Source organism: Hibiscus syriacus, unplaced genomic scaffold, assembly GCF_006381635.1.
Source record: "Hibiscus syriacus cultivar Baekdansim isolate YM2019G1 unplaced genomic scaffold, ASM638163v2 tig00116975_pilon, whole genome shotgun sequence".
Classification (NCBI taxonomy): Eukaryota; Viridiplantae; Streptophyta; class Magnoliopsida; order Malvales; family Malvaceae; genus Hibiscus; species Hibiscus syriacus.
Genome location: NW_024063499.1, coordinates 1,030,897 through 1,054,998, shown reverse-complemented (window position 1 = coordinate 1,054,998; position 24,102 = coordinate 1,030,897). Strand labels below are relative to the sequence as shown.

Below are 24,102 nucleotides of genomic sequence, written 5' to 3'. Positions count from 1 at the left end.
ATTATATACACAACTTGTTAGGTAGCTCGCTGGATACAAAGTTGAACACGAGCTACTTTTCGATGCATAATATTGCATTTTTGTTTGTTTTGCCAAAATTATGAAAATGCAACATTCTATTCCCATTGCACTTTAAATCTTTAATACGATATTATTGGTATCGGTGGACTCTAGTTTTCCTTTGTAACATATACGTACATAATTATAAATTTAGAATTAAATACTGGATGAACTTAAATTATTTTACATAATAATAATAATAATAATAATAATATTTTATTAATTTCTATTTTCCAAAAGTAGAAAAATTAAACTTTTATTTACTCAATATTTAAATTTAAAAAATAAAATATTACTATATAAAAAATTATGAGGCTTGGTACCTTATAATCCTTCGTTGACTTTGATCTTAGAATATACAATTTATATATATACGATAAATTCTAAAAATAAAAATAAAATTATTATTATTTGTTTAAATTTACATTAATTGTAGAAAACACCATAAGGTTATAATCTAAAATTTAATTTTATTTATAAACTTTAAATATGTTATATAATTAAATTATTAATGTATCATTATAGTATCAAAAAAATTTCACCAACCTAATCATTGGTTTTTATTTCAACTGCTAACTTATTAAAACGTGCAACATTTATAAAAATACATAGGTTAAATTCTAAATATATTTACCTTTATCGCGATAACAATTAAATTTAAGAAATAGTTCTCACGGCCTACCCCAAAGAAAGGAATGATTTCTATTTAGTCTCTATGATATTCTAAAATTATAATTTAGTAATGAAATAATTGCATTCGAGCCCTAAAAAGTTGACTATTCCATTATGACCTTTTAATATGATTTTTTATTTTGTTCTTGATGATTCTCATAAATTTTCATATCACAGTAGCATGTTAACATCTAGCTCGGACTACCGACAATTTTTTAACATAAAAGGATGAGTTTGAAACATATAAATAGTCATGTTACCATTTTGAAATTTTTAAAAATTGGGGAACTCAACAAAATAATATCCTATAGTCAAAGAATCATTTAGTGGTTTTTAATGTCGAGGTACTAAACAAAACAACACCTTATACTTGGGGGTTTATTTGTGTACTTTACCTTAGTTCTAATTCATTATTGGTGTGCAACAGATATCATTTTCCTGGATGCTGTGCTTCCACCTCCATTGCAGCCCGGAGGATGTGCTTTACTGGCCACCATCGATCTTTGAACGGAACTTACTCTAATCTATATGGACTATATATCACAGGTAAGCTGTAATCTGACCGCTGTTGGGTTTACCTCTATTTAAGAATCACTCTTTGCACCCAATGAGAAGGAGGTTGATATCACCTAACTAAGATATCAAATTTAAATTTTATGGACAAAAGAATAGTATCAAGTGAATTTTATCATCTGTTTAAAGATCTAATCCTACTTTACTTAAAATATAACCAGAATTTATACGGTTATCAGAGGCTAAGAACTCGAAAAATATTATAGGGGCATTATTTATCGAGTTATTAGGTTTTATTTAGTTATTATTGTTTTTAGATTAATTTTTTTAATTATTAAATTGAATGATTAATTTAATATTTTTTTAGGCTTAAAGAAAGAAGCAGACAAGTCAATCGCTTTTATTTCGATTTTTTATGAGTAAATATTCATTCATTGTTTTTTCATAACATTTTTTAAAAATAATTATTTGAAGTTGGAATTATTATGACTTAATGAAATTTAAGTCCTTTATTTAAAAAAGGGTTAATTTTGGGCCCTGATACGTGTGGGCAGCACAAATAATTTTTTTCCAGTGTCCTTTAACCACATGGAATCTTGGAAGGTTCAGGCCCTTAAACGAGGGACAAAACTCCCTTGAATGGAAATTGGTAACTACCCTTCAGTTGAATGACAAATATTTGAACAACTAGCACCCAAAACTTATGATACAACAAAGACAAACAAGTCAAATGTTATAAAAAAGAATGATTACAAGGCATTGCTTCAACAGTTAGAGTTACCTCATGCTGTTGGCTTGCTTAAGAGGCTCAATTCAATTTGTTAATAAAGTATAATTGGGTTAGTAAACCAAAATGAAAAATAAAAGCAAACTCTGTTTTACTTACACGTTAATAATCATGAATCACGGGGTTCTTGGGCCATCAATGTAATGCGATGCTTTCCGCTGTCTGAACGGAGGTTATCTCCTTTAATTCCAAGCTGGAAGACAAAATTTATATAACTTCAGCACTGAAAGTTAGACGTGATCCTTTTCACGCATGAAACAAATAATTACCTCGATCGAACTTTCTCTCTCGGGGGAGAACCACCGTAAGAGCACCCCGAGATGAAGTAAGGCAGGGATTAGCTTAAACAACAGAGGAGTTGTCACCTGAGGATATGAAAGTTGAAACCATCACTATTTTACTAAAACAACCATACTTACATTTGCATGCATTTTCAGATTTTTTTTCCTGTTGTTCTCATAAGTTCGAATTTCTTATAGTCAATGAAGCAGAATACAAATCGAGCCAGGAATAAATCATACCAGGCTAAGTGCTGTTGTCCCAAGAAGTAGCAGGTACAGTTTACCCTGGAAAGCTCAAGGTTTCAGTTATGGAGAAGATCATAATGCCCACAAAGTATTACACATCTTGTCAAAGCAACAGCCAACAGTACAATGAACTTGGTTAGTAGCACTGACCTCAACGAGATGGATATTTGTAGCACGGCTGAGAAGAACGAAAGCGAATTCTCCTATCTGTGCCAGGGACATTCCAACCTGTACAAGTAAAAGAACTTGAGTTACTTCAAACTCCAAAGGCAATACATAATCAGGTGTGCATCAAATATAGCTTACAAGCAGTGAAGTCTTGTTATTGTAGCCAAAACCCTTGACAACCAAGGCAATTATTATTGTTTTTACGGTAATAACCAGTATAACAGATGCAAGCAAGATATCAACATGGTTCCAGAGAAAATGAACATTGATCAGCATCCCTATGCTGGCCAGGAACAGAGCGGCGAAAAAATTCCTAATGGGTTCGATCTGCACACAGAGACTAAATTCAATTGAGGGAAGACTAGAAGGATCAGCTGATAATAGCATCGAATCTAAATGAATGCACTATCATGATATGACGAAGTGTGTTACGCATAATCTTAACTTGTTCAAGTGTGTGTTGGGCAAGATCAGTTGTTGATATCATCACTCCAGCAGCAAATGAACCCAGTTCTAAGCTCAGCCCCAGCTTGTCACTACACTGAAAATTACACAATCAATTAAGTATAAGTTCCAAAAAGAAAAAATATGTGCAAATATCTGACTGGCTTAATTTATTGCAACATTGTAAAAAACACTCGGATCATAAACTGCATGATTTCTTTCTGTGTTTGTATACCTTAAACTAATGATTTTATAGTTGAGCATGTATCATTATGTACACTCTGAATCTAAAGCAGATATCAAAACTCAATTAATGCATCTCATTAATATTACAAAGAAGCTTATATATATTTTTAGATCTGTAAGGCTGAGCACCAGTATTTAAAAAACATAAGGTTAGGCTTCATCACAAACCCTGCTTGTCAGCTGTTCATGTGTCACTAAAAGAATGGACAGTATATGGAAAATGTCCCTTGTTGACTTTTCTTGGGTCAATTTTTTTCCACTTTTGACTCATTATTTAAAATTTATTATTGATAAAAAAATGGAAAAATATATTTTAAAACCCTTCAATCAAGTAGTTTGAAATATATATTTTATAAAATTTAATTTTCTAAAATATTTAAAATAATCATGGTCAAAGTTTAAAAATTTTGACTTTTAAAAAGCCAATGAGGGATAAATTTAATGGGACAAAGGTACTATAACAGGTTTTACAGATAAAACAAACAAAAGATTTGGAAGAAAGGGGGTGTAGATAAGGATATTGCATCCAAAAATCCAGATGCTTAACAAAGTGAAAGTAAAAAGTAGACAAACCAAAAAGAAAACACAAAACATACCCAGGCCACAAGTAAGCAGAACGCCACAGATGCCAATTGATAGAGTTCATCGGTCTGCACATATAACAAGTAGTTAAACAAATCATAACAGAAAACCAGAACAGAGTGTGAAAAAAATCAGTATGCAATTCTATCTGCAGATAACATATATATACCTGTGATGAAAGGCTTATCATCAGTTTAAACAACCAAGGAAGGCAAGTACGAGACAATATTGACAAAACAGCCAAAAAGGCAGCCAATGTGACCAACCTGGTTAATATAATATAGTGTTAAGACTTATCTCAATACTGAAAATGCCATGAATAGAGAAAAATATATGAAGGGAAAACAAGAACTTATGGTCTAAATCCTAATCCAAAGCCAAGTGTCTACTTCTTATACCATTACAATCACAAAGCATCAAAACAATAATTATCTATGACTTCTGATCTGATCAAAGGAATGTGTCTAGGTGGCTCATATTTGAATCTAAGCATGATTATATTTCAAGTTTTAGTAAAAACTGCACACTAACTAATAGTGAGGAGCCATGCCCTCGCTTAAAAGCTAAGCCTAGTCCTTAGTCGCATATTTTCAACTTTTGTGGCATCTAAAAGACATGAAGAGGAGTGCTATTTATCCAGTGATCCAGATCAAAATCAGAATATGATAGTTCTGCAAGTTGTCCTCGTACAATTTAGTCATGGACATTACTCCTTGAAGAATGCCAGAAGTTCCAACAAGAACCGGAAGCAACGCAAATAGTAATCCCACAGCACAATCCTGCAAAGTTAAAAACTGCTAAAGACACAGGCAATGATAAAAAGTTCATGTCACTGACAAAATCTGAAAAGCAAAACAGAACTTAAAAGACAACAATGGAGTGAAGAATCAATACTTGCAGAATAAGTGTGCCAATGATGACTTGGCCGTGAAGCATATTGTTAGAATTCTTTTCCATCAAAAATTTAAGCACCTGCCATTGAAAAAGAGAAAAGAAACTTTAAAAACCAAAAATACTAAACAAAGATAAAGGTCTCTACAAGTACTGTGCGGGTGTCTAAACTCATGTGTTATGTGCATAAAAATGCTTGCTCATTAGTGAGGGAAAGTATGAATGTGCATAGGTGCTGTAAGAATCTCTAAAGATTTCCACTAAACTTTACCACAGCTGTTGAAGACATTGAAAGGAATACACCAACAAATACACCCTCTGGGAGTCTACCACCACATAACTGCAAACAGCACCCATTAAAACTGTGGGATTCAGAATTACAATTGTGGTATACAATGGTCCATAAGTATAAGAAAATTAAGAAAGATAACATGTTTGCATGAAGCATGTACCTTAATCTTTTTCAGAGAATGCATACTGTTTTTTTTTTCAAAAAGAAAAGGCAAACCAAAAATTGGATTTGAAGTCAAGAAACAGGAAAAGATTTGAACAGCACAACAGCAAGAAACCTCTTTATAACCCAGATATACAAGAAACCTCAATAACTAAATAAAAATTATGCAACCTCAGTGCACTCAGATTCAGCCTTCAGGTGAAGGTGGTAACATCAATAAATAAGGATTAATGAAACAAAACAAACACAGACTTGTTGTCAAAATTAATAGACATACTGAGGCTGTAATTCCACAGAGGCACATAAATAGAACTATTTGGAGTAGCCCTCCTACGACGGCAACTGCTCGAACAACTCGAAGCTTAAAATAAAAAGGATGAAGTTAGAGAAATGATATGAAGATTGATAAAAAGAGTATCATACAAATAGAGAAGAAAAAATTCAGAGGCATAATCCAACCTTCGCAACAGAGAACTCCAGGCCCAATGCAAAAAGAAGAAAAATCACACCAAACTGAGCTACTGTTTCAACCTGCATGATTCAAATGAAAGAAAATAAATAAATTATTAAATCTTAGAATAAATGAATAACCAACAAACATTTTCAAATGGAACAGCCTCTAATGGAATGAGATCACCCTGGCCATCCTCAAGAACACTGCACAATTCAATTGCAGTTGCTAGCAACATTACTACAGAGTCTAATCAGACCATAATATTACTTGCTGGAACTTAAAACCTCGTCTATGTTTATTTTTATTTATTTCCCTAGTTTGATAGAGGCACCAAACGACCGACTACCAATTGTAATACAATATGCTCATATAAAATTAAAGAAATTAAAGGGAAAAAGACGTAGACAGGTTTCACAAGAACAGACTGATAAGAGCAGTGGATTGTTTTGGCAGGCTTCAGATGAACTCTAAGAGAATCATAATAACTAATATTAAATAAGATAAAGAAATGAAAATTAAAAAGAAAACACTCCTTTTTCATGATAAAGGCTCATGCAAGAGAGTGAACAGTGGCATTATGATCAAGAAGCCATCACTCGGCTCAGTTACAAAGGGTTTAATAAATAAGGTGTCAGTGTTGATAGTAAAATTTTAATGAAATGTACAACATACTTGCACCATTTCACTGACAAAGTTAAAACCTCCAGGTCCAATAAGAGATCCTGCCAACAAATATCCAGTAATCACCTGTAAAATATGTAACAATAAAATATATAGGAAATTAGAAATCCAAGACACTCTAGAGGGACCAAACATTCAAATCAAAGATTAAATAGGCTTATATCAATAAAATCAGACCGGTTGTCCAGCACAAGCAAATGCAATGCCACCACAAGTTGCAGATACGATGACAACTACCAAATCTGATATCAGTCTACAGATCATAAGCAAGAAAGTTTAAATCAGCTTATTAGTTGAAAGTAAAAAAAAAACTATGGTCAAACGAATATGATAAAACATATTATTTACCTCAAGTCCAGTTGTAATACTGGATATTTTGATTTAAAATTAGATATGATGAAGACATTGTCCTGAAAATAAATCAGCGACTCAGATTTCTAAGTACAGAAAAAATATCTCAACATAAAGTTTTAAATGAACCAATCTAACCTTTCGATCTATCAACGTTGGTGTATCTTCAGCTCTATTATCATTCTCTAGATTGAAAACGTCATGGAGTTGAAATGATCTAAAAGGAGGATGCAAAAGGTGTGAGGGAACTACTTCATGTCTCTAAGTAGTTAAGAAGAAGATATGGCATAAAATTCTTAAAAAAATATCATCAAAATAGAAAATTAAGCTTTTCTATTAACAACTAATCAGAAATCAAAATCAAGAAAGTAAATCTAATCATTGATGAGGAGAAGCACATACTTTTCCTCTTTCGTATCATTTTTCTTCGTCTTAACTCTAGCAACCGTTTCCAAAACAGCCTGATAAACATACACATATGAAAGAGAATAAGTAAGCAAGTTCTCCGAGCTGAAAAGTTCTCAAAAGAATGAATACTACCAACCTGCTGTTCCGCTACACTGTTGTTGAAACTTGCAGTATCGTCACTTACTGCAAATCGGGATGAATTTAGACTATATTCGACAATTATAATTTAAATAAAAATTAGCAAATATATTCCCCGGAATTTATGCAAATACACTCTCACTAATTAAGCTCTTATAGACCTCAACCGACAACATAAATCATAACCTAAAAATAGATCGAGCTCAAAAACCTTCGAAAAACAATAAAAATAACAATAATTAATTGCTACAGTATATAAAGAACTAGAAATTTTGAAGTAAACAACCATGCGTAAGCTGAACACTTTACTAGTACAATTCAGATGTACGGATTTGAAATCAAATCCCTAATCTAAGCAAAATCAGAGGGGAAATGAAAATGAACCTTCGTTTTGTTCGTTTTCATTGAACTCCTTCTCCAGAGCACGATCGATGATAGCAGCAAAGGAGCCTTCCTTCGGTTTAGTTACCGAAGAAACATTTGAAACGGTGCCGTTTCCGGCGCCTGCGTCTGCGTCTGCGTCGGCATCGAACCGATCCGACTCAGAGAGCTGTAGTTGTTGTTGAGCGAGTGAAAATGAAGCCAAACAAAAAGTAGCAACGAAGAAAAAGGTTGTAATAAGCTCGTAGGAGCAGTTTGATTTTCTCAACATCTGGAAACCACGCGCCGGCGAGAAGGCTAAGAGCTTAAGAGAGACCTCTCCGTTGTGCTGCTAAATTATTGCAAATTGAGAAATTTAAGAGATGATGATGAGATTGAAATTGAAAACAGCTAGGAATTAAATTTAAGAGAGAAAGACAGTGCCGAAACGGAGTTGTGTAGTAGATGTAAAAGAGAAAACAATTGGAAAGACTGGAAAAGAAACGGTAAACGGAAAGAGAATGGGGTAAGTACAAAGCAACAATTGGCGGCTGGGAGTCAACTTGTCGTCATTAATTAAGGTTCAAAGATTTGAGAAAAATATATAGGGTAAACAATAAGTTTAATACTTAAACTATTACTTTTATTCTGTTTTGGTACTCAAACTTTAATTTCTTTTCAAAACCATTCGTAATGTTTAGTTTAGATTTTATTTTGATACATTGTCGTTAAAAACTTAACGGTGACGTTGATTATTGAAAAAATGTCACATCATTAATTATGTTTATTTTTTAACAACGGATATCAAATTGAAACCTAACTTAAATGTTAGATATAATTTTAAAAATAAAATAAAATTTGAGTACTAAAACAAAATAAAATTAATAATTTAAATATTAAACGTGTAGTTTACCCACAAATATATTATATATGTCAACAATTTTTCTTTTGTCTCATTAATAGTCCCTATACTATATAAGAATTATAGATTTAGTCCTTGTATTTTAATTTAATGTATTTTGATTTTTATAGTTTTTAAATTTTAAAATGTTAATAAGATCATATAAGTGCATAATATGAAAAAAAAATTAAATTAGAGTATATAAATTAAATCAATAATTTTTGTATAATATCGAGATTAATAATAAAATTTGACTTAATAGATTTAGGATGTGTTTGTTGTTTAACATTGGCTCTTAAAACTATTTTTTTTATAAAAATAAATTTATCTTGTCGTTCGTTGGTAGTTGATTCCTTCTGATTTAAACGGAAAGTCACTATTGAGAGGAAGACCATTTACTAATATTTTGATGTGTGAGGGATGAAGTTATAGGACGAAGATGTGAGTTTATTTGGATAAAATGGTTAAGAGAAAGAGAGTTCATTTCTCAATCATGACTGTAAAGTATTTATAGTGACACTATTGATGGTGCCAAATATAAGGTCATTGGTTGCTTGCAAGTGAGTAGACTAAAGAAATATGATTGTTAAATTCCTAATTTTTATTCCGCTAGATCACGTGGGTGTGTTAAAGGTTTTGTCCATGCACTATAGCTGGCTCAAAGGTTATGGTACTATTATATTAAGAGGATATGAGTTCTTTAGACATTCTAGTAAGTAGAGAGATCCTTTTGGAGATCTTGTGTGACAAAGAACTAGTAATTTTCGGATGTCATCTTCAAAAAATAATAATACTTTTAAAATCATAAATAATATTAAACATGTAGCTTTTCAAACTAAAAATGTTTTTCAAATTAAATTAGAAAGATTAAATCAACAATTTATACACGATGGAAAATTAAAAACAAATTTTGACATTTTTTTATCTCGTGATTTTGGTTGACCTTGTTAAACATCAAATTTTAAATATTTTCTTTCAATTATATGATTAATTATGTTCAATTAATTAAAACAATTATCCTATTTATATTGTCACGCCATGTGAGCTCGTGGTCCGTGATAATATAATTTTACATTACGAAGCTCTTGTCGTTTTCATCCAATCTGATTTTGACTACCTTAAACAAAGTTAAAACCGAATGCATCAAAAGTTGTCGTCGACTAGATTGATTTCACCAACCCTTATCATTGATTAGGTTTGTGGTTGTTGCCCATGGGAGAAGGAGAGTGCTATGATGGGTAAAAGGGGAGAGGGAGCGGGGGATCGCTGCCGATGGTGAAGGGGAAAGGGGAATAGCTGTTCATGGGTTAATGACAAGTGCCAATTTTGTCAAATAAATCTTATTTTTAATAAATAATGGAAAGTAGTATAGAGGAGTAGGATCAACCCATAGAGACGAAGAAAATTAACACTTGTTTCTTATATTGAGATAAATGCAAAAATAAAAGAGGGGATTTTAGAAACAATTAGAGTAATAAGATAATAATAAATAATAAACAAAAAATGATTAAAAGTAAATAAAGGTAGAATAATTTGATAATGATGATGTAGCTTTAGGCTTTGCTAGCCACAATTTCGATTGATCGAAATTTCTCCTTGATGTATGCTAGTTACAGTCAATAAGGCCTAACCCTCATAGCTAACTATTCTTTTTGGTTAACAAAAATTTCTAAGTCTATCTCTAAAATCCTATCATTGATGGTATAACCATGTTTATCGTCGTTAGCTCCAAGACAACTTTAAATTTTAGAAGAACCCAACTCGAGTTATAGCGTCTTTCCGAGAATCAAACTCAATCTTGATTCCCCTTAGTGGACTATCACTAAGTTTGTTCACATGAAGCCTATTTACGATCAATCAATATGACTCCTAAAACCGCAATTTAAAACAACTTTTAAACCAACGTCGATTTTTTGAGATGAATGTGACGTAACTTTTAAGGAATAATATATTGTCACTCTTGGTTTCCATAGAATCGAAGAATACAATTCAAAGTTGTGAAATGCAACTAAATTCTCACGATTAGAATTGAGTCATAAGTGGAAGTTCAATGAAGTATGGATTGGATCATGCTTAACATTAGGAAAAGAAAATAAAATACAAAATTCAATATATGTTCAAATGTTGAACCTAGGGGTATTTATACCCGATAATCCTAATTATAAAACAACTAAAAATCCTAAATTTAAAAATAAAGGTTATCACAAAAGATAAAATATTTAAGAATCGTGTTTTATCTTCTAGATAACTTCTTATTTATCTCCTAGGCATTTATATTTACGATAATTTCAAATTTTGACTTCAAAATAATGCGGGGTCGCCTTCCGGAAGCTATTGACTGCATTGTCGAAATATGTTGGCTTAGACTCGGACTGCGTCGTGTCTTATTCGTGCATACAATTCCTGCCATAAATTCCAATGAACTTTAAATTTTGCTTTTAACTGCTTGATTTTGCACTGATTAATCTAATGAAGTTCCTAATGAAAAGCAAGCCCAAAAAGATATGAATTAGTAATATTCAAATGAAAAATGAAAAATAAATAATACTATTAAAAAAATGCAATATTCTACACATATCAGTTAAAGTGGGTTAATTACCCATTCTATGATAAAGAGTGAACGTTAGTTAAACATATTATATTTAAAACTCAATTACATATAGGACTAATTTCCCTTTAGGTCCTCAAAGATTTTAAAATATATTTTATAAAAATAATAATAAATATCAATATATAAATATCATTAATCGTGAATACCGGTGTATGTCATATCTTCTAAAATTTTCCTTAAATTAATTATCTCGATTCAGTCCACAGCCCATATAATGATTTATTATAATAACTAACCGTTGATTATTTCTTTTAAACGTCCAACCGTCGATTATTGAAAACATAAATGAGTAATGCATATAATATTTTATTTTTAATTTAATCAATCTAACAACTTATGATTGATTGCATTATTGCCGATAATTATTTTATATACAGACAGTGCACATAATTTATCTATTTTAATAATATATATTTTTATTTAGGATTTAAGATTTAAAATTGTAGAATTTATGTGCAAGGATAGATTCATGATTTTAAAATGTAATATTGGAAGTTAGTTTTTCAAAGAAAAATTGAATAGTTTTAGGTAATTATAAGATAATATATGCTCGGAATTTTCTTAATCTCTCTGCGGATACAATTGCGCGAACTCGAATCCTCTAAGAATAACAATATTTTTTATCACTAAAGCCTGAGATCATTCAGTATATTTAAAATATTTTAAAATAACATATATACATTTTTATTATATTTAAAATTAAAATATATCCTTTATTTTAAATAAATTTTAAACAACACATATATTAAATAGTAACTCATAAAAAATTACATTAATCATAGGCGACATTTGTTTGTTATTCATTTTTATTATCTTTCCTTAAAAAGATGTCTTATCTTTAAATTACTTGTTTATATGTTTGATTCCATCTAGAAAATGTCTACAGGTTTAAACAATTGATTACACATTATCTTTTCTAAAATATTGCCTCATAAAATTCATTAAAAAAACTTATTAATTAAGAAATAAGTTAATAAATGTATAAATCAAATTAAATGTGAAATTATGATTTTGATCCTTCATGTTAGACAGGGGGTATTTTTTATAAAAAAAAATTATGATTTTAATTATTAGGATTAAATAACAATATTATAAAAATAAGGAGTCAATTTATATTAAAAGTATTTGATCACAATACAAGGACTAACACCACAATTTGACCCAAACGTTAACACGAAATGAAAAGGATCTTTCCGGAAGTGGCAACTTGAGTTTCAGACGGAGCGTGAACATTCTAGCGTTGCGAAGCTTCTGTCTTAATTGCAGCTTCCTACTTTCAAACTTGTGAATCAAGGATAAATAAATGTAAATGCAACAGATTGTCGGTGAAAAAAACATTACATTTGATTCAAAATTCTATCTTCTTTTTAAGTTCATAGATAGAGAAAGAGGGTGAAGCAAAAAGGCTCTCCAGTTGCTGGTGTACGGTGGTTCGAATCCATGGATTCAACGAATAGAAACATGCCTTTTGTAGGTTCTTATCAACCCATCTTCTTTTCGTAAATCATTAAAATAATATCCAAAAGTTTATTCTTCTTTTTCATTGTTGGTGGGTCTTGAGAGTGATTGTTTTAGTGGTGAATTATTGTGCAGTGGGTTGCGGATGAACAACAGTCGAGCTCTCTGACGTTGGGAGAGCGGATCTGTGTGGCGTTCATCCCAGTTGTTTTGGTGGTCGAGTTCGTGATTTCGAAAATGGCTAATTGCTTCAATTACCAGCCTCGCCTCAAGAAATGCAGCTATGGGTTCTCAGATATTACCCGTCTTGCCAATGAATCTCGATGTACTTATTCCTCTCATTTATCTATGTTTCTTTGCATTTTTTTCACTTTGGGGAAGAAGTTGAATGGTTTTTTACTTATTGATTATGAACATACGATGCAGTTACAGTGAATGAAGTGGAGGCATTGTACCAACTATTCAAGAAATTGAGCAGCTCAATTATCGATGATGGGTCGATTCACAAGGTAAATTGAGATTCAGTAGCCAAATTGGTTTCATTGCCATTAATTATCTTTTGATGGGCTATTTTATGTTGCAGGAAGAGCTTCTGTTGGCATTGTTCCAAACTCCATATGGAGAGAATCTTTTCCTTGACAGGGTAAAGTAAAACTTTTGCACATTTCTTGTGTGCTCTCTTGGATTGAAAACTTTCTGTTTCTTTGAATGTTGTAAAGGGAGTTTTCCTTGAATCTTTACTGTATTTTATATATCTAATAATCTTTCTCTACTTGTAGGTTTTTGATCTTTTTGATGAAAAGAAGGATGGTGTGATCGAATTCGACGAATTCGTCCATGCGCTCAACATATTTCATCCATGCTCCCCTGTAGAAGATAAGATTGATTGTAGGTTTTGCAGAGAAATCATTTGCTTTAGATCAATAAAGCTTGATTTATTTAACCGTATAACGTTAATTCCTTGCAGTTGCATTTAGGTTGTATGATCTGAGACAAACCGGGTTTATCGAACGGGAAGAAGTGAGTAAAACTCAGGGTTTTTCTTCTTCGAGCTATCAGTTTGACGTGAATTTAGTATTCTGCAAAATGGTCATACATACTAAGCTGTTGGTTGAATGCAGGTCAAGCAAATGGTAGTTGCCCTTTTGATGGAATCCGACATGAAACTGTCGGATGACCTTATCGAGTCTATCATCGACCAAGTTAGATTTCCGAATTTGATTTTATTTCCTAGTTACCTGTGTAGTTTTCTGTAACATGAAGATGTTTTCCATCTGCTCGCCAGACATTTGCCGATATCGATGCCGACAAAGATGGTCGAATCAGCAAAGAAGAATGGAAAGCATTCGTACTTCGACGTCCTGGCCTCTTGAGGAACATGACTCTTCCTCATTTAAAGTTGGTGAACCATCTCCTATTCTCTCTTTTTTACCGGTTTCTTTTCTATTAGCTCATTCGGTTATCGTGGATTGATATCGTTGTTTCAGGGACATTACTACCACATTTCCCAGTTTTGTTAATTACACTGAAGTTGAAGAACTGTAACATGGAGGGATTTTAGACTGATTTTGATATACGCTTTCAGTATAGCTACTGATATGCTGTGTGTACATATATTTATGTGTATATATATAGTTTATTTAGGTACTATGTTGTACGGTAGGAAGATTTCAAGTTGAATGAATTTTGTAACTAGATTGTGAAGGATAAAGGAAATATCAATTCGAAATGCATCTCTTGTTTTAAGATATATGCAACCGATTACATTAATCATCAAGTCTACGCTGCATCAATTTTTTTATTTTTTTTTATTTTAAAAAATAAATATTTAAATTAGGTATCCTTTTGTTTTAGATATTTTAAAGATTTTTTTTCCTTTTGTTAGGTTAAATGTCTAATATTTTTTTTCGTACTCATTCCCAGTTTTCTTTTTATCAAAGCTTTTATTTTTTTAATCTAATACATCGATTGTACTTTCATGAATTTCTTATCCAAGTACAAAATCAAAATCATTTTTGAAGAGCTAGGTTGAACAGATATCAAAACAACTATGAAACTGATAAAAAATAGTTTTAGATTATCTTAGTCAATTTTTTTAATTAAACAACTACAAAAATAAAGAAAAAATAGACTAAGATAAACGACATGTGAAGTCAAATCATGATTTACTTTATCCCTTCACTATCAAAATATAAATAGAAACCCGTTATAGAATATTATAGGATAATACTACAATTTTAAAATGATCAAAAAAGTTTAAAGAAATAAGGTCCATGAATCATGAACCAATCTGGGAGGTGGACCCCCTCATCATCAACCGTATGACTATGTAATTCATAATACTCCTTTTTGCTTTTATTTTCAAAAAGGTTTTTAGCTTATAGTTGTTTCTATGGTACCATGATTCTCACGTTACCCTCAGTCTAACATCAAATCAATCATAGGACCAAAAGAAATATTAGATTAAACGCCTAATAAATTTGAATTGAGTAAACTATATGTTTCCTATCCAACTATTATTTTTAATGTGTTTGATTTATATCATATTTAATGTTATGTTTTGATTTTATTTCAATAATCGTCGCTAATTTTTTAACAGTAATACTGACATATCATTATTAAATAATACCAAATCAATACTTTTATTTTTTTAAAGATAGATAATTAAAATAAAACTAAAACATAATATTAAATATAATTTTAAAACATTAAAAAGTTAGATAATCAGAACAGAAAAACCAGTTACCCATTTAAATCCGATCCATTGAAATTTCCTTGCCATTAACATAAATAGGAGTATGTACTTTTGCATACAATAAGAACCACTAAACCTTATCTGCAGACAATACCCTTTTCTTTCCTTTACCTATTATGTTTTTTCACATAGAAAATCAAATGTTTACAATTTCCAAGAATTGGGATTTTCTTTACCCAAAACAAAGACCTAAAAAGATCAATAATTTGGCAGACTATTTATTATTTTTCTTTTTCTTTTTTTTCCTTTTTGGTAACTTTCTTACACTTGACAAAGGCTCTACCTATTCATGATACTAAAACACAATTTTTCAAGAGGTATCCTCAAAGGCTTTACTTTAAAGAGGATTGAATCCAGTCTATTTATAGGATTGGGGAAGTACGCCGATCTCCCACTTCGAATGAGCCGACACTTTCCCCGACTCCCGACTAACTTTCTTTGCACTTTAAAAAGAAAAAAGAAAACCGTCTGCCTCGGTCTTTGACCAAGGAAACGGATAATCGAGTACTTATTACATCAAACACTGTGTACCTTATCATTCTATAATTTGATTTGTCGAGTTTTGCCTTTCGATGTACAGATGTTGAAGTCGCCGTAGACGGCACATGAGCTGTGTGAATGATGGTCGTAGATGTGGCTCCCTGGCAAAGGAATCAGAAACAAAGAAGGATCAATACAAAAATAATAGTAATAATAATAACATTGCAGACCATAAAGAACAGCGAGCTCATAAAGAACAGCAAACTCATTAATATCATCGTTGTTGGTACGTACGATACACGGAAATCACGGGCAATGACTAAATTATATAAACTGACTAAGGAAGGTTATCGGGAGTTTCGTTAAAGTAATTGCATTTTGACTTAATGCATGCAAAAGGCTGCCATCTTTGCAGATGCTTATAGGATTGCCCAAGAAACGAGAGATCAAGTTAACATTCAAAAGAAAGTAGTTGAAGCTAAGATCGGATGAAATGATTTTATAATCATTCTCATCATATAGGAAAATTGCGACATAAATAGCATCTAGAACTCACGTTTGCCAACAATCACGAATGATCTGTGCAACCACCGGATCAATGTCTTTAGGGATTTCTAGACGTCTATTTTGGAATCCAACAGCTCCAACAACTTGCATTGGATTCAAACCTTTCCAGGGAATGCATAAAGTAGCCAATTCCCATAATATTACACCGAAACTGTACACATCACATCTGCAACCAAACCACTCTGTATAAGAAACATAATAGATATGTCAAAGTAAAAACATGCTAATTTACTGTTAAACTGACATACTTCTCATTGGCCGGCTCATTCCTTAGAATTTCCGGTGCCATCCATTCAGGCTGCAGTTCAACAACAAACTTTTACTTCAAGAAAAGGATATGATGGATTTGGATAGGAAAGTAAGACAACAAAAAGTGAACATCGAGGATTATCTTTTAGTAATATCACCGTTCCAGCAGTAGACTTTGAGGATAGGAAAGTATGATGCTTCATGCGTGACAACCCAAAATCACAGACCTAAACAGAGAAGCAAATCAGGAAAAAGAATTTGAAAGGAACTTTTCAGTAGAAAATAAAGCAATATGTTAAAGTTGCTTAAATAAACTACGAGCAAAATCAAGACGTTTGGAAGGAAATTAGTTCTGAGATACGCACCTTTACGACCCAGTTCTTATCAACAAGGAGGTTTGGTGTTTTCAAATCTCGATGCACTACAGTAGGATTGCTTGTGTGCAAATAATTCATCCCTTTTGCCTACAAACAATAAGAATGCTCCATCAACTATTTGAAAACATCCATGCAGGGAGAAGAGTGGAAGGAAAAGGGCGAGTGGAGTAAGGTTAGTGCATGAAAAGAAGCAAAAGAAATGAAAGTAATTTATCCACTTGTGGTTCCTACCACATCAAGAGCCATTCGCATTCTTCTTTTCTCATCGAGTTGAGGATTGGATCGATGCAGTAGCTTATACAAACTTCCCCTGCAAAACAAGGGAGGGGCAAGAAGAAATTAAGACAGGATGACCAACCTTGTCATTTTAAAGTAATCAATTTCTCAATACAAACCAGATCAACAATAGAGAGCTTCAGAATTTTATCTGAATAAAAATAAAAACTCCGAAGAGAATGATTCATCATTTTTATACACAGCAAAGAACAAGATGCAGGCACCAAGTACCTTACATTGCGGTACACGTATCAAAAACATAACATAAGGGAAAAATCATGGACAACATTCTGATCGGAACAGAGCTATGTTGCTCAGGCTCTTCATTTTTTATGAAGTAACCGTATCCAATACTCATGTCCGAAACTTGGATATAGGGATATGACCTCCAAGGATCCTTCAAGCAGAGAAACTTGGAAAAATCCAGCTATACCCGTGTCTGTCACTTACACCCGAATCCGAGCAACATAGGGACAAAGTACAAGATTAAGATTATTTTCAGGATTCAACCTTTAAAACTAGAAGGAAACCAACATGAAGTTCAAAATGGCCGCTACATAGCCCATAACAAATAAAAAATAACGTGCAAACAAGGTTCATTCTCTGATTAGTAAAGAAATAGTAAAAATATAAAAATTTAGATTGTAGAGTAAAAATATAACTTGGATCGTATAAAGAAAATCAACCTGGGGAGAAACTCTGTCAATATAGAGAAATTAGGAGAACGAGTAACAGCTCCCATGAAAAGAACAACATTTGGATGCCTCAATCTTAGCATGATTTCAACCTGCACAGGGTAATCAAACACCGATGATCAATAAAGCCATTCAGTTATACATAATAGTTGAGCCCACAAACATGAGAAGAAATAAACATATATAAGAAGTAACTATCTGGGCTCACTTCACATTTAAATTGAACCAATGCATCACCAGAGAAGTCTTGATCTAGAAACTTCTTCACAGCAACCTCCTGAAGAGAAAACAAAGACAATTAGACAAACCTCAAAATGTAAAAACCATTAGAAGACATTAAAGAGAGGTTTCGAACAACCCATATAAAGTAACCAATCAATAAAAGAATTATTTAATAGAAACTGCTGCTGATCTCTTCATAGACTTGCCACAGCAGTCGGAGATTTTTTTTAGATTTTACTAACTTCACACCACATATTACCAGAATTAATCACATTGACCTAATCTTTTTTCCTGTTACAGAACTTGGCATAAAAAATGCCAATGTCATGACTCAGTGAAAGATTAATAACCTAGGGAAATTTTGGCATGTAGCAGTAGCACTGTTATTGCGGTAACCGTAACATCTAGTAGTATGCTACTCCAAAAAGTTCCATGAAATTAAATTAGAAGCAAATGTAACTCACAGTGCCATTCCAATCTGCTCGGTAGACCTCACCATATGATCCTGCAAGGCAAGTATTCACTTATTATGGAAGTATGGACTGGTAGAGAACAATCAAGTCATGTTCAAGCAACTACTACATCATATTACTGTTGATCTAATTAAACATGAATATCAAAAAGAATTCAAACAACTGAGATAGCTCCTATTCTTAAATCAACAGAACCAAAAAGCAGGCATAACCTATTTCACAAACATCATCTGCAGCGATCAAGTCTAGAAGACTTGCACAATCCTGTGCAGATAGAATGCGAACCATACTGGATTTACATCTAGAGGTGTGGTAAACCAAATGCCAGCGTAGCAGAGATATAATATACTGATAAATGATTGATTAATCTGAGACTGGAGAGTAGGATGCACAGTCAAACAATTCATAGATTTTTGGCTGATTAGATTCAGCTTTTCATACAGTACGTCCAACCACTGTAAACAGAAAAACCAGGACATCCTACCAGAATTTCTTTAATTGGTTTACAAGTTGTATCACATTAATAATTGAAATATGCTACCCAGAACTAAAAGGAATAATGGAAATTGGAGCGACAGACATGTATTAAAAGGAACAAGATTTATTGCGCTGTTATGAAACCTTACCAATACCAATGCGTTCACCAATTTGAAGATTCTCCCATGGAATTTCCCATTCTGAAACTTCTCTTGGCATAGGATAAATTTTCTCACTGCATCCATTGCTAGCCAGATGCAAATCACTATTTGTGCTTTCAATCAATTCCAACGCAGATTCTTTATTGAAACCAGTGCCAGAAGTCCTTTGTAGTAGTTTCTCATCCATGGCCAAGACATTTTCTGGCTGTATTTGGCAAAACTCATTAGCAGAGAAGGAAGACTCGCGAACTTGTATCCAACCATCAGCTGAATTACCAAGAAGAAATCCCTCGTTTGAAGCATCAGATATAACATTAGTTTCTAACTCCCTTTGGTGCTTAGCCATTTGCTTTTGCCTCATATTGGAATTAATATTTTCTGAAGCCTCCATTCCAGTGGATACAAGGCAATGCTCATTGCCTAACAAATTTGAATTGCAGCTAGCAGCAGTAGCCACATTTGTTCCTATCAGTACTTGCTCAGGCATACTTTGTTCACTAAGATCCTGAGAACTAATATCCATGAACAAATCTGGAGGAGGTGATGCACCACTCTCCAATAAAACAGCGTGTAATTTCTGAGCGAACTCTGGGTCCTTTGCTGCGCTAATAACATACTTCGAAACATTTTTAACCTTTCTCTTTTGTGCTGGTGAAGGTTTTTCATGAATGCCAGAAAAGCTATCACCATAGTTGGGTGCCGAGGGAAGAAGCTTCCCGAACTCCTGTTCAGATCTCTCACTAACATCTCTTCTGGCAAGGTTCCTCCCATCATCATTTGTCTGACTGCTCGCATATTCTGCTGCCCTCGTGGCACCAATTTTAATTCCCATATTTAGAGCAGCTGAAACTGCCAAATTTTCGATTTCTTTGTCAAATACCAAACACGAACCTTGAGAGACTTCATTAAAGCCCCTTACATCCAGTGCAGACCTTAGAAGCTGACAGCTTGGTACTTCAGCTGGAATCAGTGTTCCAGGAGCACCCATCAGATCAATAATATATTCGCTGCATTATTTCAGATAATTGTACATCATCAAAACTTGTGGCAACACAAAAGAAAAAATTTCACATTGACTAGACAACAAAACCGCGTAAAGCAGATGACAGGATGACACTGAAAAATAAATAAATAGACTTATCTGTATTTAGCATAAAAGGGGAAAAATATCAACCTAACAATAGGTGCAGATATTTTTTTTAACTTGTATAACAACATGTTGAGGAAATTCAAGAAAAAATACCCCAATGTGCACAAATTCTAGAAATGCAATGATTGGTTAGTAAAATCAAAGAAGAATTTCTAGATGCCAGCAGGAGGAAACTACCTTCCATTGTTGATTCTAACCAAGTTCACAGCTCCATCGTCTGTGCCAGTGCAATAGCTCCCTTTGACCAGCATGCATGGGAGATTAATTCTATCAGCTAGAACCTAGAAGCAGAAGCAAGAGAGAATTTCTCTTAAAAAGGCCCACACACATTTATCATTGATTCAGAGTAAAATGCAAAAAGGGGCAGGATATTCTGACTAGCTTAAAAGAAAACACACTCCTTTCATAGGCTAATTTTAACATTACGGAAATAAGATGATTTAAAACCTTAAACAGAATGGCTCTGTGGCGCGAAAGTCCAACATCAATTCTTCCCAATGGAAGAATGATACTGTTAAGAGAATTCCGTAACTCATAACTTCTCAAGGTCCATGTTCTCAACATTTCTTCAGCATCAGCTACTGGCCCACCCATTCTGTTGACAACTATTTCTGCAATTTTCTGAATCCAGTCACTCAAAACCAGGCCATGGCCTATGGCTAGGGACTGCACATATATGTTATACACTCTCTTCTCAAGTGCTTGCAGTTCAGGATCAAGCAACCGGTTAACCAAAATTACTTCATAATCAACCTTTTCTGACACTGACACTGCTTCAAGATCAACCAAAGATGGCATCTTCCCTTCCAGACCAAGGGTTGAGGCAACCACATACAAGTCATAAAATCCATCCACAATTTTTTCATTATAGTTTACCACATTATAGTTCTGCAAATAACACACAACATATGAATTAGTTTTCCCCAAAATAAGAAAGAAGAAAAAAAATCAACTAATAGATCCTGGCACTTGTCTCACAGGAGACATGAACAGGAACCTTTCAGCCTGTACAGCTAAACTGAGGAAAACCAATTGGTTTAATAGTAAAAAATCCATGACAAAAACTAATATCAAGTAGTACTCATATCCTTATCAGCATTTCCTAAACAGTATTCTACTGAAATAATTGAACCAGAAAAATAAAATAGAATCATAGATTCATAATAACAGGAAAGGCAAGTGCAACACTAACGTTCCCTACTAATGAAACATGAAATATATACGTTTTCAAAGAAACATACATGCAAAGTTTATTGCAAGAAACCATAAGGGAAAAAGAGCTTCCCAGTTAGTTATAATTAAAAATGTCTCTGGCATAATATAGCAGAGCTTAAAGATGAAAGTTCAAACAATAGAAACACAGCCCATAGCTGGCAGGTGACCAGCAAAACTTCAAGTAGTAAAGATGATCAATTATCGGATAGAATTAATGAAAACCAAGAAGATTGTACCAATGATATATTTAGCATAACTTCAATTAATAGAAGTAGCAGGATTAATCGAGCGTGACATTAAAATCAAAAGCATCTGTAAACAGAAACAATAAAAAGAAGTCTTTAACAATTGAATTTTTTTTATCAGAGTCAATCCATGAATAATGGAGAACGCAAATGGATAATAAATAGACATACTAGAAAATATTTAATGAGAAAATATGAAATGCGACCAAATCATGTAAAAGGTATAGATATAATGGCCTCATCAACAGAATAAAGGGGGGAAAGGCAGTTGATATTAAAACCGATTCAAACAAGAACTGCAATTCGGATTACCTATAAATGATTAATATAATATTTTTCCAAATGTATATGTAACAAGAAATAATATATTACCCAATAACGAATGGAGAGTAACTCAACAAAAGCGTTGGCGTCGGAGCCGGCGCCGGCGAGGCTAAATCTTTTAGCAGCGTTGATCTGAGCCGTCTCGGGATCCGAAGCACTGATCGCCAACGCCAATTGCATCTGAAACTCTTCTTCCAATAAATTAACATCCACCTCATCTCCTGCCGTCCGATCTCCCCCGATCGATTCAACGGTCCCGATTCTCCCCATTGTACCCGAATCAACAGAAGACGCCGAAGAAGAAGAAGAAGAAGACGTCGTTGTTCCTTGTCCCGTCACTTTCGGACTTGGACTCGAGCTGATCATCGGCTGCACCTCCGCCAATCGTTGGTGCTCATTTAAACCACCGCCGATGTGGAGTTTCCGCAAGAGATGCTTCATTTTCGGCATCAATCATCAACGGCGACTTCTTTTCCGTTCGCCGCTTCTTCTTTCGATTTCTTTTTCTCTCTCTTTCTCTCTCTTTGATTTTTTTTAAATTGATTAATGTTTTATCAAAAAAATAGTTGATCTTATTCCATATTAAATGGGGTTAAGGCGAGGTAGATTGTCTCATACTCGATTGAGAGTAACTTCCGTTAAGATATATAGTAATTATAAATTTTTCATACTCGATCTCATGATCTCAATATTTAAAATCTTATGCTCTACCAAATGAGTTATTCAAACAATTTGCTTAAAAGCATATTCGCTTAACCTGCGCACTCTTCTCCGCTAAGCTACCCGTAATTGAAATGACTTTTAAATTAACCGCTCACCCATTCCCTCCAATTCACACAAAAATAATGTTAATTAATTAATTCTACTTCTTCCATTACTGATACTATTTCTATACATTTAACTTTTTGCTATTAATGCTATTTAATGTATATATAATTTCGAGTAAATTCGGATTATCTTATTAGTATTTGGCTAATTATTGTTTTGTTTCATTACCGTGATGAATTTTCGAATTTAGTCTTTGCATTTTAGTTTAATATAATTTGATTTTATAATATATTTTTACGTATAAATCAACAACATTGTTCATTATTGTTAAATTGATGACGTAATTTTTTTAAAAAATAACTTTATTATTAGACTAACATAATAATTTATTATTAATTAAATAGAATATATTATTTTTTTCATATATTACTAAATATTTCATAAAATATTAATAAAAGTCACATCATCACTTTAAATTATATTTTTATTATGTCGTTTAGGGTTTCGAACATATTAATAAAAATATCAAATTAAAGTGGAGTGATTAAATTTAAAATTTTAACAGAGTAAACAGATCTAAAGCTATAATTTTACCTTAATATATTATAGTTTAAATAGGGAAGATAAGTCATAACTCTTTGAATATAACTGATTAAATTTTAATTAGATTAATATCTGAAGCAGATTTAATGATTATGAATAGTTCATTAGTCAACTAATGTGATTTTTTACAAACTCAAACATTAAATTTGTTTATATTATTTTTAAGAATAAATTATATTGATAATCTCTAATTTTTTAGAGCATTTTTACTTTGATCATTTGACTCTAAAATTAAATTAACATGACTGAATTATCACCAAATATAATTTATACTTTTCTCAAACTTCCACTAATAAAACAATGACCCAAATATTGTTAGAGGATGTTAATTTATTAAGAAAAATAACATGTGATATACT

General features: G+C 32.6%; 3 protein-coding genes across 4 annotated transcripts; 1 reads left to right on the top strand and 2 right to left on the bottom strand.

The window, feature by feature from the left end:
- Positions 1–1,977: 1,977 nt before the first annotated feature.
- LOC120192557 (K(+) efflux antiporter 6-like) lies at positions 1,978–8,195 on the bottom strand. Its single transcript, XM_039195315.1, has 20 exons — positions 7,761–8,195; positions 7,375–7,421; positions 7,233–7,291; positions 6,969–7,047; positions 6,828–6,889; positions 6,657–6,732; positions 6,471–6,545; positions 5,804–5,875; positions 5,622–5,705; positions 5,162–5,230; positions 4,894–4,971; positions 4,690–4,778; positions 4,169–4,265; positions 4,014–4,067; positions 3,173–3,268; positions 2,866–3,054; positions 2,710–2,787; positions 2,554–2,598; positions 2,302–2,397; positions 1,978–2,225 (listed from the first exon to the last, which is right to left on the bottom strand). The coding sequence occupies exons 1-20, from the start codon at positions 8,026–8,028 to the stop codon at positions 2,142–2,144; spliced, it is 1,797 nt and encodes a 598-aa protein (XP_039051246.1). The 5' UTR covers positions 8,029–8,195; the 3' UTR covers positions 1,978–2,141.
- A 4,443-nt stretch (positions 8,196–12,638) lies between these two features.
- On the top strand, positions 12,639–14,312 carry LOC120192558 (calcineurin B-like protein 10). Of its 2 annotated transcripts, none has more exons than XM_039195316.1 (9): positions 12,639–12,718; positions 12,842–13,031; positions 13,133–13,215; positions 13,290–13,349; positions 13,486–13,594; positions 13,674–13,726; positions 13,828–13,908; positions 13,992–14,104; positions 14,194–14,312. In XM_039195316.1, the coding sequence occupies exons 1-9, from the start codon at positions 12,689–12,691 to the stop codon at positions 14,249–14,251; spliced, it is 777 nt and encodes a 258-aa protein (XP_039051247.1). In that variant the 5' UTR covers positions 12,639–12,688; the 3' UTR covers positions 14,252–14,312. The 2 variants fall into 2 exon arrangements, with proteins under 2 accessions (XP_039051247.1, XP_039051248.1); XM_039195317.1 differs by having other exon boundaries at positions 12,657–12,718; positions 12,863–13,031.
- A 1,248-nt stretch (positions 14,313–15,560) lies between these two features.
- LOC120192556 (serine/threonine-protein kinase EDR1-like) lies at positions 15,561–22,905 on the bottom strand. The gene is made up of 13 exons (XM_039195314.1): positions 22,421–22,905; positions 21,036–21,476; positions 20,766–20,869; positions 19,427–20,445; positions 18,792–18,832; positions 18,314–18,382; positions 18,097–18,197; positions 17,366–17,444; positions 17,123–17,221; positions 16,916–16,984; positions 16,757–16,806; positions 16,498–16,674; positions 15,561–16,102 (listed from the first exon to the last, which is right to left on the bottom strand). The coding sequence occupies exons 1-13, from the start codon at positions 22,820–22,822 to the stop codon at positions 15,997–15,999; spliced, it is 2,757 nt and encodes a 918-aa protein (XP_039051245.1). The 5' UTR covers positions 22,823–22,905; the 3' UTR covers positions 15,561–15,996.
- Positions 22,906–24,102: the final 1,197 nt, after the last annotated feature.

Coding starts and splice junctions, on each gene's coding strand:
- LOC120192558 (XM_039195316.1), top strand. CDS start 12,689: ATGGATTCAACGAATAGAAACATGCCTTTT. Junction 13,216..13,289: donor ATGATGGGTCGATTCACAAG/GTAAATTGAGAT, acceptor TTTATGTTGCAG/GAAGAGCTTCTGTTGGCATT. Junction 13,595..13,673: donor TGTAGAAGATAAGATTGATT/GTAGGTTTTGCA, acceptor AATTCCTTGCAG/TTGCATTTAGGTTGTATGAT.
- LOC120192557 (XM_039195315.1), bottom strand. CDS start 8,028: ATGTTGAGAAAATCAAACTGCTCCTACGAGCTTATTACAACCTTTTTC. Junction 7,422..7,760: donor TGAAAACGAACAAAACGAAG/GTTCATTTTCAT, acceptor CCCGATTTGCAG/TAAGTGACGATACTGCAAGT. Junction 4,068..4,168: donor TGATAAGCCTTTCATCACAG/GTATATATATGT, acceptor TTATATGTGCAG/ACCGATGAACTCTATCAATT.
- LOC120192556 (XM_039195314.1), bottom strand. CDS start 22,822: ATGCCGAAAATGAAGCATCTCTTGCGGAAACTCCACATCGGCGGTGGT. Junction 20,870..21,035: donor ACAGAGCCATTCTGTTTAAG/GTTTTAAATCAT, acceptor TTCTGCTTCTAG/GTTCTAGCTGATAGAATTAA. Junction 17,222..17,365: donor TGCGAATGGCTCTTGATGTG/GTAGGAACCACA, acceptor TATTGTTTGTAG/GCAAAAGGGATGAATTATTT.